The sequence below is a fragment of the Acartia tonsa genome, chromosome 1 (assembly GCF_053477335.1).
Source record: "Acartia tonsa isolate MP-2025a chromosome 1, ASM5347733v1, whole genome shotgun sequence".
NCBI classification, from domain to species: Eukaryota; Metazoa; Arthropoda; class Copepoda; order Calanoida; family Acartiidae; genus Acartia; species Acartia tonsa.
This window is the reverse complement of record NC_137260.1, coordinates 50,375,533-50,394,322: the sequence shown is the minus strand read 5'-3', so window position 1 is coordinate 50,394,322 and position 18,790 is coordinate 50,375,533. Positions and strand designations below refer to the sequence as shown.

The window sequence follows — 18,790 nt, the reverse complement described above, 5'->3', positions numbered from 1 at the left end:
CTCAAACAAAATTATAAGGGGGGCCAATTTTATTTTTATTTATATCTGTGGTAATTTTCATAAAGTCTTGAATGTTTAATAAACCCCGAACCACTTCATTATGCAATCTACATTTTCCTGGATATTTTGTCTACGGTAGTCTATAAGTGTACAGCTTTACAGTACATTGTTTCTATTTGTTAAAGCAACACGTATGATAAAAGAAAAAGATTCTGTTTAAAGTAAATTGCTTATATTTCAATCAAAATCAATATTTTTGTATTTTTTACCGATCCACTTCATTATGCATTAGTTTAGTTCAGAGAGTCGGGCTGAGCACACGCATTTAGCAAGCTCTCCCCCGCCCTACCCCATGTGTTAAGCTCAGTTCTACCTTCCCCCTCTCTCTCAACTAGTTCCCCTCTCCCCACTGCCCGTGGTCACTCCGCAGTTGGAGGAAAGGGAAGACACTGTAGCCAGAGGGCACCTCGTATTTAGGCCTGGCAATGTGTATGTGTTAACGTATCGGTCAATTGTTAACACAAAAAAAGTGAAAATAAAACATTAATGAATTAAAAGTTTTTTTTTAACTTATGTGTAACCTAATCGCTTTAACTTAATGAACAATTTTTGGTGAAAACACTCTCAAATTTTTTTGATAATTTTATGATAATTTATCGGTCTGGCAACATTTTACCGGCGCAAAGTACTCCCGACAAATAAGCTCTCCCATTGGCTAACATTTTTTCGCGTCCCACCATTGGTCAGCTGACCCACACTCACTCAGCACCCTCGGTTCCGCCATCTTCACTTCATCATGGCCTGTAGTACGTGTGACAACCCAGAATATTGGTCAAAGTTTAAAACAAATTTGGACGCTGCTTTGGATGTTAAGTTTAAAGAATACGATGCGAATATAGCTAAGGTAAGGGATGAGCTTATTCATAGTACTTTTGCCAGTCATAAAACCGAAATAAACGATATTAAATTGAGAGTCTCAGATTTAAATGTTAAAATTCAATCTATCGAAGGTATAGAAAATTTCGTAGATGCTAAATCTGTTGCAAGTGAACAAAAAGCGATTAGGACCACGATTACACAACAAAAAGACTATTTAAACTCTGTCGAATCGTCGAGAGAAAATTTCGTCAAATTTCAACTTCTACAAAACTCGATAAGAGAGCAAAGGTGCCGCGATTGGAGTTGTAGAATAGTGAATTTTCAGCAGCCGTGGAGCCGTGAAAATATTACAGAGTTTATCATATTTAGAAACATTATAAGGCCCACCCTTGAAGCCGCTCTTAAACGTGGGGAATTAGAATATATTCCCTCACATTTTTGTGATATCGTCGAGCGTGCCCATATGCTCCCATATACAAAGGGCCAGATCCCCGTTTTTATTTTTCGTTTTATGTCTAGATCCTACCTCGACGCGTGGATGAACAATAAGAAGGCTGTGCTTGACCGTTACAACGCCGAGATCAAGAGGTTCAATCCCAGGAACAACGCGTCACCGGTCCCGTTCTTCCCCAATAGGTTAGTCCAGGCGAAGCAAGATATGTCCGACCTCAACAGGAAGACCATGACCTTTGTATATGCCACAAACCAGATTTCGAGGGCCAAAGTCGCTGGCCAACATGTCCAATTTCAGCTCAAGAACGGCAGCCGCTGGATACGCTGCCTTAACCCGTTTGGCAAAGACCTGAAGGAAATGGCCCAACCCATACCTGGAAGCGAGGATTTTTTTCTGTCAGAGGCACCGCCTATCCTTTGTTTCAACAAGCTAGCGCCTGAGGAAAGGAAAACATTCTTCTCTAATCAGGCTGACTTAACAGAGGATGACTTCCCAAGACAGTTTAGTACGATCACAGCCCACCCTTCCAGCACGATTCAACATAATTTAACGTCTGCCCCTGCCCCAGCTCTTGGGGACCTAGCTGTGTTCCCTCCCATAGTTGCACCAGCCGCACAGCCCACACAGTCAGTACCTGCCGCCGTCGCATCCGCAGCCGCCGCTACCGCTGATTTCACTGCCGCACCTGCCGCCGCGCTCACCGCCGCACCTGCCGCCGTGACCGCCGCCGCATCTGCCGCCACGTCTGCCGCACTTGCCGCCGTGTCTGTCGCCGTACCTGCGGCATCTATTGCCGTACCTACCGCCACACACACCGCCGCACTTGCCGCCACGTCTGCCGCATCTGCCGCATCTACACCTGTCGTTGACTCAGCACCTTCTGATCCTGTTGCCCCTGTCGTTGACTCAGCACCTTCTGATCCTGTGGCCACGAGGGCCAAAGCTAGAGACACCGCCAACAAAGCTAAGCAAAGCAAAGCTACAAAGGCGGTAATCACATCATGAGGTTAAGTATCTTATACGTCGGAAAAAAAAAGGTACCTAACAAAAATTATTATCATCATTTTTAAATTCATTTACAAAGTGATTTATCTCGAAAAACTTAATGTTTATATCCACGTAAACTCTATATTATTATAATATTATTATTAAATATTACCTAACTTGTTAGAACGCCAACATAGCATATTAATTTCAATCTATTTTTCTTATTTTTCTTTTCTGCTGATTAGCATATAAAATACTTGGAACTTGTATGAAAATGAGTAGGGGGAACTAAACTAGCTTGAAATGTGTTGCCACCCCCAACACACACATAAACTAAACGCTATCGGAATAACCATAGTAAATATGGTAATTTTTTTCGCCTTAACGATAATATATTGTATATTACCTATTTTTATTTGTCCACTAATATCTACTGTGTTTCAGATGTCCATACTTGATGTTAAGACGATTCCTCCTGCGGTGCTCCTGGACCAGCTCTACTATGACAAACCTCCCTAATGATCAGATTAACCAGGATTACGGTAACTTAAACGATAACATTGGTCTAAATCTTATGAATCCGATTTACGGCGACTACTTTAACGATTTTGAGAATGAATTCGGAATAAATTGCGTTTTTTCAAGTGAACAAGGTATCGTACAGAAACTGAAAACATTCAATGAAAAACTTCTCAATATTTTTAGTATTAATTGTCAGTCATTACATTCTAAATACAATGATATTGTCTCCACTGTAGACTTCTTTAGGCAACATGATATCCACTTAAATGTTCTGTGTTTTCAAGAATTATGGCTGAATAAGGATGTAAATATGGATTGCTATGGAATTAATAATTACGATTGGCATGTCAAACTCCGCACAAAAAGTAGGGGGGGAGGGGTGGGTATTCTAGTAAGCAAATATTATAAAGTAGATAAACTATTTGATAAATTTTCATTTAAAGAAAATATTCTTGAATCTATTTGCTTAAAAATTTCCCACAATGGACTAAAGTTTTGCTTACTAAACTGTTATCGGCCACCCAATCAGAGTAGTGCTGAAATAGAAGAATTTTTTGAACTTTTTTTGGACCTGATTGATAGAATAGCAGCTTTAAGCATACCATACTTCATTGTGGGAGATTTCAATTTTGATCTTTTCAAAATAAATAATATAAATAGCAACTCCATGAGAATTATTGAGTCTTTTTCTTTTAACGGTATCATAAATACCGTTACCAGAGCTACTAGAGTAACTAGAACCACTGCAACCCTTCTTGATTTATTCGGGGTAGGTAACTTTATTCAAAACCTAATGTCTTCCTTTGTTTTAACTTCAAAAATCTCCGATCACTTGCCAATTATTAATTCATTCCGAATAGACAGAGTAAATAAACCCAAACCTCCAGATTTCTTTGAAAAAAGAGAATTGAATGATGAAAACTTTGATGCCTTAAACTATGCACTCTACCACACTAACTGGAATCACGTTTTAAGTCAAGACAACACAAACATTGCTTATGATAACTTTATTTCAACCTTTTTGAAACTTTATAATGAAAAGTGTCCAGTTAGGAAAAAACGAAAAAACAAACGTACCCAGCCTCAGCAGCCTTTCATGTCAGACTTTTTATTGCGTTGTAGATTGCATAGAGATATTTTGTACAGCAACTTCTTAAAAGACAAAACAATTGAAAATGAAAGTATTTACAATGTCTATAGGAATAATTACAATAGGCAAGTGAGAAGAGCAAAGATTGAATATTACAGACAACAAATAAGAGATGCAAACGGGGATGGGAAAAAACTCTGGAAAACACTAAAGGAAGTCATTGGGTTTAGTAAATCTTCCCCTGAGTGCACATACCTTCAAGTAGGCCCAAACAAAATTGAAAATGACCAAGAAATAGCTAATGAATTTAATCGTTATTTTAGTCAGATTGGGTCTTCCCTAAGGCCTGAAATTCCTTCCACCCCCAAAAATTTTTTTGAATATTTACCACCCCCATGTCAAGATTCCCTCTTCTTTGAGCCATTGTACCCCTTCAAGGTTATTAATATCATTCGTAGTATTAAACCTAAGCGTTCCACAGACATAAATGATGTCTCGATGTATGTTCTGTCTCGCTGTGCTGATACCATTGCCACTCCCTTAACACATGTTTATAATTTATCACTTCAAAATGGCACTTTTCCTGAAAAAATGAAAACTTCCAAAATAGTTGTCCTTCACAAATCAGGTTCACTCAGCGAGGCAGATAATCATCGAGGAATTTCACTCATTGATAACTTTTCCAAACCCATTGAAAAATATGTCTGTGAAACGCTGGTTAAGTTCTTGGAAGATCGGTCTTTTTTTAGCAACCGCCAGTTTGGCTTCATGAAAGGGATCTCAACCTTTCACAATGTATTGAACTTAAGCACATTGATCACCCAAGCACTCAGTCGAGACACTTCCTGTATGGCCATATTTTTGGACATAAGGAAGTGTTTCGACATGATAAATAGGGACATCCTTTTTAGCAAACTGGAGAATTCAGGGATAAGGGGGGTTGCACTTGATTGGTTCCGTAGTTATTATGCAAATAGAAAACAGCGTGTATATTTTAAGGGCCTTTTCTCCTCCACAATTGAATTCATTATCATTGGCGTACTTCAGGGGTCAGTCCTGGGACCAATTCTTTTTTTGATTTTTATCAATGACCTTGTTTCATGCAGTGAAGAGATCCTAATCAATCTCTTTGCTGATGACGCAGTGGGCTTCATTGAAAAGCAGAATATTATACAATTGATCAACCTTGCAAAGGAGCTTGTCCCCAGACTGACCCAATGGTACAATGCCAATAAACTTCTTATTCACCCCCGCAAGACCAAATGTATGGTCTTTTCCTCCCCCCGTGAGATACTCACCCCCGCTGAGCTCGCCGCTAAGACCAACTTTGAAGTCTATGTAAACATGAATAATCATAATGAAAATGATGAGTCAAAAATCACTAAGTTGGATCTTGTGAGCGGTACCAATGAGGGTAGTATCAAACACTTGGGAATTCAATTGGACGAGAAAATGAAGTTTTCTTATCATCTTGAAAAAGTCTATAGCAAAGTCTCTAAAATAATTTATAGTATGAAAGTAATGCGTCATTTGTTGGACAAGAAACACTTAAAGCTACTCTATTCTTCTTATATTAAGTCGAATATCGAATATTGCTGTCTCCTGTTCACTGCCTGTCCTATGTATCTGTTAGCACCAATCATTAAGTTGCAGAAGCAAGCCATTAGAATAATCGAAAATTTACCTAGCAGAGCTCACACAGCTGAATTCTTTAAATCTAATGGCATACTTCCATTTAACCTGTTAATTGAATTCAATGTTTGTAAATTTATGCACGCCTATAAATTAGGCAATTTTCCCAAAATCTTTGAAAACACCTGGAATTTTGTTCAAGACAGACATACGTATGGCACTAGGAACAGGAACAACTTTGCTTACGAACCGGGCACCAATAGAAACTTTCTCCTGCACGCCCCTCTTAACTCTTTCCCAACTATATTCAACAACCTTCCACTTGAAATTAAACTAATTGATAATAAAGATATTTTTAAGAAAAAATGTTTTACTTATTACCTAAACAAGATTGAGTTTTAAACAAGCAAATATTTTAAAAAAAAAGCAAATATTTTATTTTTGAAATTAAATTGATTGATAATAAAAATATTCTCAAGAAAGATATTTTACTTATTACTTACTATCTTAAAAAAGCAAATACTTTATTTTTTCTCTTCCTCTATTTAACAATTTTTTGTTCTAACTAAGTTTCTATTCGTATCTTTAGCCCTCGACTTTTTGTAAGCACTTAATTTCTATATCAAAAAAATAATAAAACAGCATTTCTTTAACCTCAAATCTCAACGAGTAGGTTCCGTAGGAACCGACATACATACCTATGTATAGAGTAGCTTTAGCATAGTTTGTTTCTTATCCATTTTATTCATTCTACATTTTATATTTTGACTTTAACTTCTTCTATTATATTATATATTTTTTATCAAGCAACTAACGAATCGCGCAACCTCTACCTCTATTTTATCTAATAAAAAATAACAAAGTTTTTTCATAATTTTGACCAAAAATATATTTATTTATTCAAATTTAGATATCGAAAATTTTGTTTAATATATGACTATCGCTGACTGGACTGGTTAAGCTCATGTAGTGGGCATAGCCATCTACTCGTCGTAGTCGCTGGAGTCGCCGATGTCGTCGGGTTCCTGTTGGAGGAGCTCCTCCACAAGGTCCTGCTGGACGGTGACCAGGCGGTCCATGGCGGCGATGGAATCCATGTTGGCCTGGAAGGAGCGGGCGTACGTGGGCATTACTGATATTAACCTCACGACTAACCCATAGTTGGAATACATCATGCGGAGGATCTCCTCATCGATGGCGTCGTTGCGGAATCTCCGCCACATCAACATGTCGCCCTCGTGCACAACGCCCAACAACCTCCTCTTGACCATAAACCAGAGGTCCAGACAGCGCCTGTCTACCCCAGGAAACGGGAGTAGATCAGGCACTGCCGCGAGGTTCAGCAGCTGCTGGACGCCGTGCACGGGTACAGGATCATCGACATCATCGCTAGAATTTAACATAGCGATGAGCTCCTGCACCTGGTCATGGAGGGGAACATCTTCCTCACCTCCAGCCTCCTCCGGAACTTCCGGCGCCCCGTCTGGTAGAGCACCTTGGCCTTGTCCTACTTCCTCTTCTTGATCTGACATCTTGGAGACAATTGAAATTTGACCTTAACTACCCCATATTTATACCCCCCTTGTGTTTTAATACCATGCATTATGCAATCTTAATTTAACTTATTAATTAGTAAATAACTTTCCCCACTTCCGATTTCCCGCGTATTTCCCCTATGCTTCACAACCAATTGTCTCCCTCCCACCCCTTTTGCCTTTATTTTACTGTGCTTTACCGGAAAACCACTCATCCCCCCACCCCCTACTTTTTCTCCCCCCCTAGCATATACCAAACAATAAGCGCCGCTCTGTCTGTCTGGCTGGTAGCCACGACCGCGCACAAACCATTCACCACGCCCCATTTTATCCCCCCCGTTTTTCTCCCCTCCTCCCCCATACCTGTTTAATTCCTCGACCCATCTCCCTTATTCTATCTAGCCTCTCACTTCATCTACTTACATTTCTTATCCTTACTTTTTTTTATGCTAATACTAAATTAATCCATAGCAAAATATTAATTAACAGACATCCTATTACTTTGTACATCTTTCAAATAAAAACAAAAGTTCATAGCAAGATATCTAGGATTTATTAAAAAACAAATCAATGCATTTATGGTAAATTATTTTTTAAAAAAATTATATTTAGCTACTTTTTTTTTCAAAAAACTAAACTGTATTATTTATTTCTCACTTTGCAGATTTTTTTCGGTCGCCTCACTGTTGTTTTTTGTGGACGTCTTGCGGATAATTCCGCGGTTGTTTTTGCGGATATTTTGCGGATATCTTGTATATAAAGTCGTAGAGAAATTGACCATAACTGGTCCTGACCAGAAATGGCCAACTTCTGGAGCTATAGTTGGAGACAAGCCCCCTCTTGTGCAGTTATCCGCTCAGCAATTTCACCTAATTTAGTTTCATGATACTCCATATCCTTGTTTGGGTTGTATAGTGTGAGTGCCAACTCGGTTTCTAAATAACCCTGATGGTATAGTAGACGGGCTACCTCACGACGTACTTCCTCACTGACATTGTTACCATTAACTATATTGAGAAGTCGTTGATATGTTATTGTCAGTCTATTGCGTAGCGGCTGCCACATTTGTTGGTACTCTTCCTCTCCGAACATTTTCGTGCCTAAACAACAGAAAGATTTAAACTCCACTAAAGCAAAGCTATAATAAATTGTGCGCGCAATAGCACGCCACAGCCCTTTTTTAACATGACCCACTTTCACCCTTTACTTTCAAAAAGAGTGAGATCAATGGATTAATGTAAACGTTTTCTAGCACAAACCACTCTCCTCTCACCTTCCCTCACCTCACCCTCCCCCATATTGTTGCCCCATTCACAGCCAAGCTGTGACCAGTTCTCAAAACATAAAAATCAGATTCCGGAGGAATCGAACCTTACATATTTAGGGACACACTCCCATTATCAAAACACCAAAATCAGATTCCGTAGGAATCGCACATGACCTATTCTTTATTCTGTACAATTATACAATTGTACATCATAGGATCATTATATCCATTCTCAAGAAATAAAAATCAGATTCCGTAGGAATCGAAACCAACCATTACACCTTGTTCACTTAGTACATGATACGATAGTACATGATACGATTATATATTAGGATATCTTATTCATTCTTTGGATTTTGGATTTTTGGATTGGACCAAGTGTTATCGCGAGATTTGCCGTCATCCTGTAATTATTGGTGTGGAGATGTCCTTAGACCCGGACAAAACTCCACTCTATAATGAAAATAATTTGTTATAAAGGAAACTGTCTATGTAGAGCTGAAAAGGGATCACAACGGGAATAGCGACTCCTGGTGGAGGTTTTGGTTCCTTAATTGTTCCGAATTTACGCTTGGAGAAGTTGCAACTGATAGTAGGAGGATGTCTGAAATACACAGCAAGATATTTTTGTTCATTCATTGTTAAGATTATTATTTATTTGCACATATAACATTGTACCGGCTTAGCAAGCGTCAAAGTACACCAGTGGCTCCACAACCCTTAAAGGGTTATGCTAACTATCTGGTACAATGTTGCATGGAATTTTTTCTGTAAAATGTTATCTTCATATTATTCGAACTGGCCTGGTAACTAGGTGGAGACGAAGTTCGGCCAATTCCATGCTAGGTACTTAATAATAGTTATTATGTATATTATTATATTACCAAACCTACATCAAACAAACAAGAAGAATCAAACAGATCAAAGCATAGTAACATAATGTATGATATATATCTAATAAAATATGTTGTACCTTTGAGGAAAATAAATCTTATCTTATCTTATCTTATCTTATCTTAAAAGAAAATCAATGAGAAAACGTTTGTTTTGCTCTTTTCTTTACTTTTAAAAATTAATTCTGATAAAAAAAACAATTTTTAAGGGATTTATGCATTAATTATAATGAAAAACAGTTTAAGGTAGATTTTATTGAATTTTCCAAATAAGAAATAATTGAAAAAAAGAAATTCAATCCCTATCACTTTAGAGGACAGCTGCCGACCCCCGGTCTTATGGATGAAGCTAAATACATGTAAAAAATAAAAATTTGCCTGAAAAGTATACAAAAATGTTTTTTGATGTGTTAAAATAATCCATTTTAAAATCTTGATTTTGAGGATGATGGCCTTTAAGATGCTCTTACTGGTGGTGATGGTGAGCTAAATGTTATCAAAGTGCATGCCTTTGAAGAAAACTTATATATTGAACTATGGTCCAATTTTTGTAGTCACAGCAGCCTCCAGCCAAGCAATATTAAAAAAGAAAAAAATTGCAATTTTAATTACTAAAATTCATAAAGTAAATAATTTAGTTTTTAGATGATGGTTATATTTCATGTCGAGAGGCTCCACTGGAGGCTGCTATGACTACAAAAAATGGTACATAGGTTAATAGACAAGTTGTTGTAATGGTCATGTACTTAGATAACATTTAGCTCACCTTCACCACCAGTAAGAGCATCTTAAAGGCCATCATCCTCAAAATCAAGATTTTAAAATGGATTTTTTTAACACATCAAAAAACATTTTTGTATACTTTTCAGGGTAATTTTTATCTTTAACATGTATTTAGCTTTATCCATAAGACTGGGGGTCAGCAGTTGTCCTCTAAAGTGATAAGGATAGAATTTCTTTTTTTCAATTATTTCTTATTTAGAAAAATCATTAAAATCTACCTGAAACTGTTGTTCATTATAATTAATGCATAAATCCTTTAAAAAATTGTTATTTTATCAGAATTATTTTTTAAAAGTGGAGAAAACTGCAAAACAAACGTTTTCTCATTGATTTTCTTTTGATTTGCATAATGACGTGGATCGGTAAAAAATAAAAAAATATAGATTTTGATTGAAATATAAGCATTTTACTTTAAAAAGAATCTTTTTCTTTTATCATACGTGTTGCTTTAACAAATAGAAACAATGTACTGTAAAGCTGTACACTTATGGACTACCATAGACAAAATATCCAGAAAAAATGTAGATTGCATAATGAAGTGGTTCGGGGTTTATGTATATTTGTTTAAATTTATCTCAGGAGGTTTCATGGCATGGAAATTGTTTCATTCCTGTACATTGCATCAGTGATCGACAGTTACGCGTAAGACATGCAATCGACGTTTTAAAATTGATGGTTGCCAAGCCCTGACTTGCTCTATATTATATTACTCAAAATTTTGCGATGTTAAAACTAAATTTTCAGTCTGTTTACTTATTTTTATGTTTTTGATTCTCATGTATGTGTACGAGTATGCAATGCATTTTGCCACAAAATAAAAATAAATATTTTAATAAAGTAGATGAAATTTGAAAGGGTAACAAAAAATATTAATTGATATTCAAAATAAACATTTCCTATTATTTTAAACACATCATCCAGCCATCTGCGAAATATTCATGGTTTTACATAGCAATAGGATATTTAATGATTTTACATTTGGTAACTCCTTTTTAAATTACCTGATTCTTTATCCCCAGTATTGTCTGTTATCCCTTTAAAATATTTCAGAATACTTTTACCTGTTTATATTTCTTTAAGCAACTAATGACGACATTTACATTCATATTTCATAAAATGATCAGTAAAATTCAACAAACCCTGTGTGTTGCAATTTTTTGCAATAAGAAAAATACATTAAAACATAACATGCAACAAAATATAAATAGTTACTGTACAAACTAAATTCTTTAATTGAGAAATTCTAGAATTTGCCATTTTTTCGCAAATTTCAGACCAATTTGTCTTTTGAAAAATTTAATGTATTTCTTTGGACATTTAAGATATTTATCAATGTACTGTAAATTGTTTTGATGCCATTACATATAAAGCTAAATAATGAATGTTGTGTATCTTTTATTCTTGTGTATCTAAGAACCTCTGTAGTGAAAGAAGTCTCTTTAAATGAATTAGGTTGCTGAGAATTTGCTGAGAATTCCGTGGGTTGAGTCCCATGTGGGCTGAATTCCGGGTGGGCTGAATCCCGTGGGTTGAATCCCGTGTGGGCTGAATACCGTTGGGTTGAATCCCGCTGGGCTGAATTCCGTGGGTTGAATCCCGTGTGGACTGAATCCCAATGGAACCGGAATCTTCATGTTGGTCCTCAGCTGAGTTTGGACTTTTTTTTTCAAAATTTCAGTCGTAGTTTGTTTCAATCTATTTTACTGCCTCCACCCATGGGCGCAGCTACTAGTTCTAGGATACTAAAAAGATCGTACTAAGAACTATATTGGTTTCACTTATATAGAGCTTAGCTCCAATTTTTTTTGAAAATCACAAAACAGAAATTATATTAATGTTTAAAAGTGACTCTGTCTCCAATATGAATGTTGTCAACCTTATTGACTAATATTTTACAATTATATTGTGACAAATATTATGTTGAATTGCCTCTATATATGTGACTTATCTATGATTAGATGTAAAATAATCTTAGGAATGCCCTCTTTATACTGCATATATGTAGCTTAGCCAGCAAGGATACAGGAATTGGTAAACTGAACAAAAATATATTTGTTTTATGGACATTATTTCTTGAAAATGAAATAAAAACAAGGAAAGAAATATCAAAACTTGATTATCATTAAATTACATCTTTGGTTCATATAATTAAAAAAGAACAATATTTAACTAAGTATAATATATACTTTCGACCTGCTTTGAAAGTGTTATGCTCTTTTGCTATTATCTATCCATGCTTCCCTGATGAATCTAGTCCCCAGAATGTGCCACCCAAGAAGAGATTATTATCTGCCTAGTGTAAGTGTAGCAATACATGACATTTCAGAGCTCCCCTCAATAGATCTAATAAAATGTATGGATATAGTATATTTAAACTTGTTACATGACATTTCAAAGCTGCTCTTAAAAGATGTAATAAAAAGTGGATAGCTGAACCTACTGAGTTAAAAAAATTTAAAAACCCTAGATTTTAGAGCTAAAACTATGTTAGAAAAATAAGACTTTTGCAAAAAAAAGTTTCTATATTTTTCTTTGTATAATTTTGCTCTACGATTTAAAAAAAAATTACAAAGACTTTACCATTTGTTATCAATAATCTAATCCTCGACATCATTGTCAATTATACAAAGTATCAAAAAAATGTGATGAAAAACTGTATCCATTGTTAATTAGAAGATTTTCCGCCCTCACCCCTAAATACTCACTTCCTCTTTTCACTCTTCATTTCACACTTATCTACTCCCCAACCCCCCTCCCCATCCCATTTTAATTTGAAGAATTTCCCCCATGTCTAAATAATTTTCCCTACTGTGTTTCACTTCTCTCTCTGTGTATCTCTGTACGTGTGTGTCTTTTGTCGAGGATTTGTGTTAAGGTAGACAAAATCTCATTTTGTCTAAAAAAGATGAAAACTAGCTCAGCAATATGAGCTTATATTATTCTAGTTAGAAAAAATGACAACAAGTTATCTGATGTATCTTCTATGAAAATACAACGAAACCCGATACTTCATTTTCTTTCCAAGATCCGAAATTTTCAAGGTTTTTATAAAATCCTAAAATTCCTACCCTTATACATGACTCTTGTGTCTCTTAACTCAATGAATGTTTAGATATGTATCTTTTTTTTCTCCTTTTCTTCTTGTGATCTGTGTTTGTGTGTGTGCGCGTATGTGCTCTATTATGCGTGCACATTCCAGCGTAATGTGCTTAAAAGAGCACACCCTAGATATTTATAATATTTGGCTCCTTGTTAAGCAGTATTATTCACAACAAAAAAAGGAATCAATAAATGAGGAGAAATTGTCTTAAAGTTCTGTAAATTAATAATTTGATTCCTGTTTTGTAGGTCCGAAGGATCATATCCTAAATTAACCATTTTTAGCAACTTGAATGATTCTCTTGAATAATTATCTTGATGAAACCATTTATGGTTTAATTTAGGAACTATTTCAATAAAAGATACAGGAATTTTCACCCTTTTAATCAAGTAAAAGGATCTCCGTCTGTCTGTGTGTGTCCGGTCCTAGGAAGATTTATTTTTGAAGGGTTTTACCATAAAGGTCTCTAAAGGCGTAACCGCTAGTTTATACGAAAGCAACAAATTTTATGACAATTTGCATTTTCCTTGATCTCTTGAATATTTTGGTTGTAAAGGGGGGTCCTTTTTCCGGCTAGGACAAGGGGGTATTTTGTATGTATATAGCAGCGCATGTAATTGTAAATATTGACAGGTATATGGGGATAAATAACATCATGTACGCACAAAAAATGTAACAAAAATGGTGTAAAAGGTGGCTTCAGTAACGGAAAAAATGATTTAATGACCTAGATATTAGTAAAAACTAGGATGAAAAAATTCAAAAAAGTTCAACAAATAAGACAAACAAATGAACATTTTTAAGTAAAGTAACAACGCAAACAATGTTTAAAAAACTTAATTCAATTGCTCAATATTAAATGTCACAAACTGACATGAGAACTTTCAGGTTAGGCTTATAGAGGTATTGTACTTTGTACATTGAAAAATTTACCTGATTGTTACAGGAATCCATGTGTAAGGTTTGAAATAGAAAAAGACGATTCTAACATTTCTAAATTAACTGTCAGGGACAGGCATATTGTGAGAAAAGCCTCGCCCTTAAAATATGCATATATGTATATTTGAAATTAATGGAAAGTTATTTAATGTCTAGATGACATTTGATCTTGTTCATAGCAAATGTTCTTAAAATAAGGAATGTCCGTCAGTCCTTAAATATTTAATTTTAATGTTTTTGGTTATATTGAAAGCCCAATAAATATTTAATTAAATATTTCTTTAATTTGTACATTTTTGTGATTTTGTTATGGAAAAAGATCGACCCTCCACTCTGCATTTTAATTTTCAAGAAAAAAGTTTCAAAAAATCTTTTGGGGGGATAATTTTTTGTAGTTAAATTTCTCTTAAGAAGGTGGAATTATCTTTACCCAAAATTGTTATAAACCTTTATGAACCTATGCGCAGCTTGACTGTACAAACACACAGCCAGACCTCATGTTACTTTTATGTAAGGATTAGAAAAGGTACTCAATGATTTTTTTTGGATGTTGTTATCCTTGTTATCGGAAGGAAGCCATGTGTGTGTCATCACTATTTAGGATATTAACAAAGAAAACTACAATATAGATTTTTCTCAAGATTTTATGCAAGATGAAATATATTCAGTATACTGGCGGCTTTGCTTATAACCTCCAGGGGCTGCGTAAATTAGAAATTATTGTCTCAGTTTTTTTTTGCCTAAAACCATCTTATATTAGATATAAGGCTTCTTTGAGAAGCACAACCTAAATGGTCTATCTAAGACAGAGTCTTAATGATTCTGACACAAACACTTGCAACTTTATATAATAGTTTAACGGCTGCCCCCCAAGCGTTGATGGTTTAAGTAATTGAGGCGGGGGTAAAGAGTATAAAACCATTTAAATAATGAGGTCTTTCCAGAAAAGAAAGAATCAATCGGACTATCCATTTCCGAGATATTGTGCTTCAAACTAAAATCCTTTTAAATTCTATTTAAAAAGATAGTGTTTTATATCTAAAAGCAAATAAAGTATTAAAATATAAGAGCAGTAGGGAGGTGCCTTTTTCAATCTATGAAGATACCTGCTCATAATATTACATAAATTTTTCCAGCATTGTTTATAAACAGTTTTATAGGCGCGGAAAGTTAGGACCAATGTAAAAAGGGTGTCCCATAGAGTAGTGGTTAGCGCACTACGCTATGGTTGGGAAAATCCGAGTTCAAGTCCCCTTATAGATGTTGCACTTGGATGACAAATGCTGTTGCAATTTGTCAGAATGTAATCACGCAACCTTCCCTGAGATGCCCTTAGGTTGTAAGAATGGAGATTTGTAGGAAGTTATGATCCTACCTATCAAGCAACTGTAATCATGCTTTCCCTCGTCCATGCTCCTCATCCATATGAGAGTGCCATTAATTAGGGTGGCTTAATAGGAACACCTGCCAAAACTCTAGGCCAGGGTGATGTAATAATTGAGTAGCTTCCACGAGAATTACGGGTCAGCTTGTAATGTAACATAGAATACAATCAGCTGTGCACAAAGCTTACCAATCTAAGATTGGCCAAAGGATTCTCACTTCCAGTCTCCATGTGCATCTGAGTCCTAACTTCAGAGAATCATGGCTACAACAACAACAACCAATGTAAAAAGGAAATCAATAATTCCATATGGTTTAGAATCTTTTTAAAATTTTTGATAACTAACTACTGGGCGTTAGATCATTATAGATTTATCTATTTTTCAAAGAAATAATCTTTTTAAAAAAATCGTAGTTAAAATCAAATGTTAAAATTTCTAGATGAAAAAAGTTGTCCTAAATGTTCACAAACAACATATACATATGTGTAAGTTGATAACTAACTTATGAAATGAAAATTTAGTGATGCGTAAATTTTCCTGTCCACAGCAAAAAAAGTTGCATTCATTTTTCCAAGAAGCTGTTAAAATTGGATGTCAGGCTTTCTCGTAGTGAGGCACACAAAAACATAGGTTGGACAAACAGTTGTGTTAAAAATACCCCCCGGGATAAATCAATTATTACTTTCTCAAAGAAAGAAAATAATCATAATTTGTCAGTTGAGTTGAAAATTATTCTGACAATCAATTTAAAACAATTATCAATGTAAGAAAATATTCATCAAAATTAAAGATTTTTTTCCATGAAAAGACTTTGCAAGTAATCTTCTTAGTTTGTTGCTTTAATTATTTCTTTAAATTAGTTAAAGCTTTTTTTTATTAAATATTGAGACTTTTAGCTGATGGCCCATTTATCCTGGACAAGCATTAGAGTAGGCTATGGAAGACACGCTGTGCTACTAGATAAGTATAGGCGAGGGTAGCACAAAAAAACACAAGTCTTATTGTAATTAGTAAAAACCCATAGTGTGATAAGATAATACTATAAGATTTTAAGAAAGTTTTCTTTTCAAGGACAATAAGAGTAATGTATACATTTTATTTACATTTGACATTTGCCTATTGCAAACAATGTTTTATGTCTATAGAAAAAAAATAATGAAAATTAATTTGTTATTGCTTCAACTTTGATTAAGTAAAAACAGAGCGTGAAGCAAGAAAGTCTGCTCACATCGTTGCTGTGATTATGTCTCTCATCAGAGTTGAGAAACGACGAGGTCGTTAGCGACCTCATAACCTCAACATCACAACTTCACACTGCAGGCCCAGTCCCAGTCCCCCCCCCCCCCCCTCCTCCTCTGCTAATTTCTTTTTTAATTTTTGGACCCCTAACTTAATTTTTGTTTGCTCTTCTATTCAGAAATAATACCTAAAAGTGATGTGCCCATTTTTTTTGCAAAAATATAAAATATAAACTAACTTTCAAAAAGTTGGATTTAACAAAAAGGGAAGGGGAGTGATGTAGAAGATTAAAGGAATGGAAAAAATCTGCACTTCTAACAATAAGCATTGTACATCTTAACTTCTATTACCGATAGACAGAATGAAAGACAGAACGATACAAACACTTTTATATTTCCTATACAAAAATTATATATTAATCAAATGTTATTTTATGAAGCAGGGTTTGCTATTACAGGGGTTCGTTTCGATTTATAGGTATTTTGAGAAAATTTTCACATACATATATGTATCATATATATTTAAATATCTAAGGTGTTAGAAAAATTTTAAGGTGTTCACATCTGAAAACTTAAAACTTTAGAAAGCCAGAACTTACTAAAACAATATATGTTTTTTTTTAAGCCAAAATGTCTGTTTATTGCACTTGTCATTACAGCAGTGTAAATGACTAGAGTAATTAAAATCACTCGACAAATGCACATTATTTAATGCAATGTTATTAGAAAATTTGGCTTTTTGTTGCTATGATTTTTTTTTGCAATTATATGGAAACATACTTTGAAGTATTTCTTAAAGTCAAAGGTAATCATCTCACACTTACCTTCAAATTCTTAGATTGTCAAACCCACATTAAAATTCTCTCTGTTCAGATCTTGTTTTCAAGCATTGATTGACAAGACATATATGAATAATTATTACTACATACGTGTTTTGTACATTTAGTTATAAATAAAAATGACATCCATAGAGTCTCCAACTTTTTATATTATCTTGATATTTCCTCTAGAAAAAAAATATTGGCTCATTCAAGACAATGCTTCTATAAAATTCTATTGGAAACATTTTAAAGTAATTAAAACAGTATATTCTATAATAAAAAAAAACTAAACTTAATTGATATGTAAAATTTTTAGAAAAAATAGGTTTAAAAATAAGTAATGCTTTTAAAAACTTGCTAATAAAGTGTAAAATTTAACACTTATTGTATTATAATCCTCTAAATCAAATATTTACACTTTAAAGTAACACGATCTTATTAATTAAAAACAACACATTATTTTTACATCAATCTTAATTTAAAATATCATACTTCAACATTCAAGAGTTTCATTATTGTCATTATTAATTTAAATGTTAATGATTGAATAAAATTACAATTAACGAAGCAACGTCATTACAATCAATAAGTAGCGCCGGAACAATAAAAATAATATTTTTTTTAAAGTAATTAAACTGGTAATACTGCATATGATATTCTAAGCCATACTGAAAAATCATGTATCGTATCGTATTGTAGCAAGTTTTCTACGAATACCAAAATAAAATTCATAATACTAATACCAGTTTTGTTAGCCCAGGCCTTCGGATCCTCAGATCTATTAAAACTGGTTTACTCGTATGATTTTTCAATTTCATACACGCGCAAAGCTGTTTATTATACGATGCAATGAATAACAATTCAACTTAATAGCTTATTAAATGTCGAAAAAATTATCTGATTTGAAAAAAAATTAAATTGCTATGCTTGTAATGTAATTAAGTTGCTTTCCTTTTCTGAACTCAAATTATATGTAGTTATACTTTTTTATTAAGCTTCACAATAAAAGATATATGAACAAGATACGTTTTTACATTGTAACAATATTTATATAAAAATTTACCACGTACAGAAAATATTTTGGTGTTAATATAAATTTGATGTGGTCCTTTTACAAAGGACATATTTATTCCATTAATTATTAATATACAATCATATTATACTTGCGCTACTATAGAAGATTATAATTCAGTTTATAGGTCAAGGCATTTCCTTAAATAAGTATGGCCATTTTTTTCTGTATTTTTATTTGGACACCCTTGTCT

General features: G+C 34.3%; 1 protein-coding gene across 2 annotated transcripts; it reads left to right on the top strand.

Annotated features, from left to right (window-relative positions):
• The first annotated feature begins 531 nt into the window (after positions 1-531).
• Positions 532-9,370, top strand: LOC145322979 (uncharacterized). Of its 2 annotated transcripts, XM_080165375.1 has the most exons (3): positions 532-904; positions 1,399-2,766; positions 9,013-9,370. In XM_080165375.1, the coding sequence occupies exon 2, from the start codon at positions 1,418-1,420 to the stop codon at positions 2,336-2,338; it is 921 nt and encodes a 306-aa protein (XP_080021501.1). In that variant the 5' UTR covers positions 532-904; positions 1,399-1,417; the 3' UTR covers positions 2,339-2,766; positions 9,013-9,370. The 2 variants fall into 2 exon arrangements, with proteins under 2 accessions (XP_080021501.1, XP_080021495.1); XM_080165369.1 differs by having other exon boundaries at positions 533-2,766.
• Positions 9,371-18,790: the final 9,420 nt, after the last annotated feature.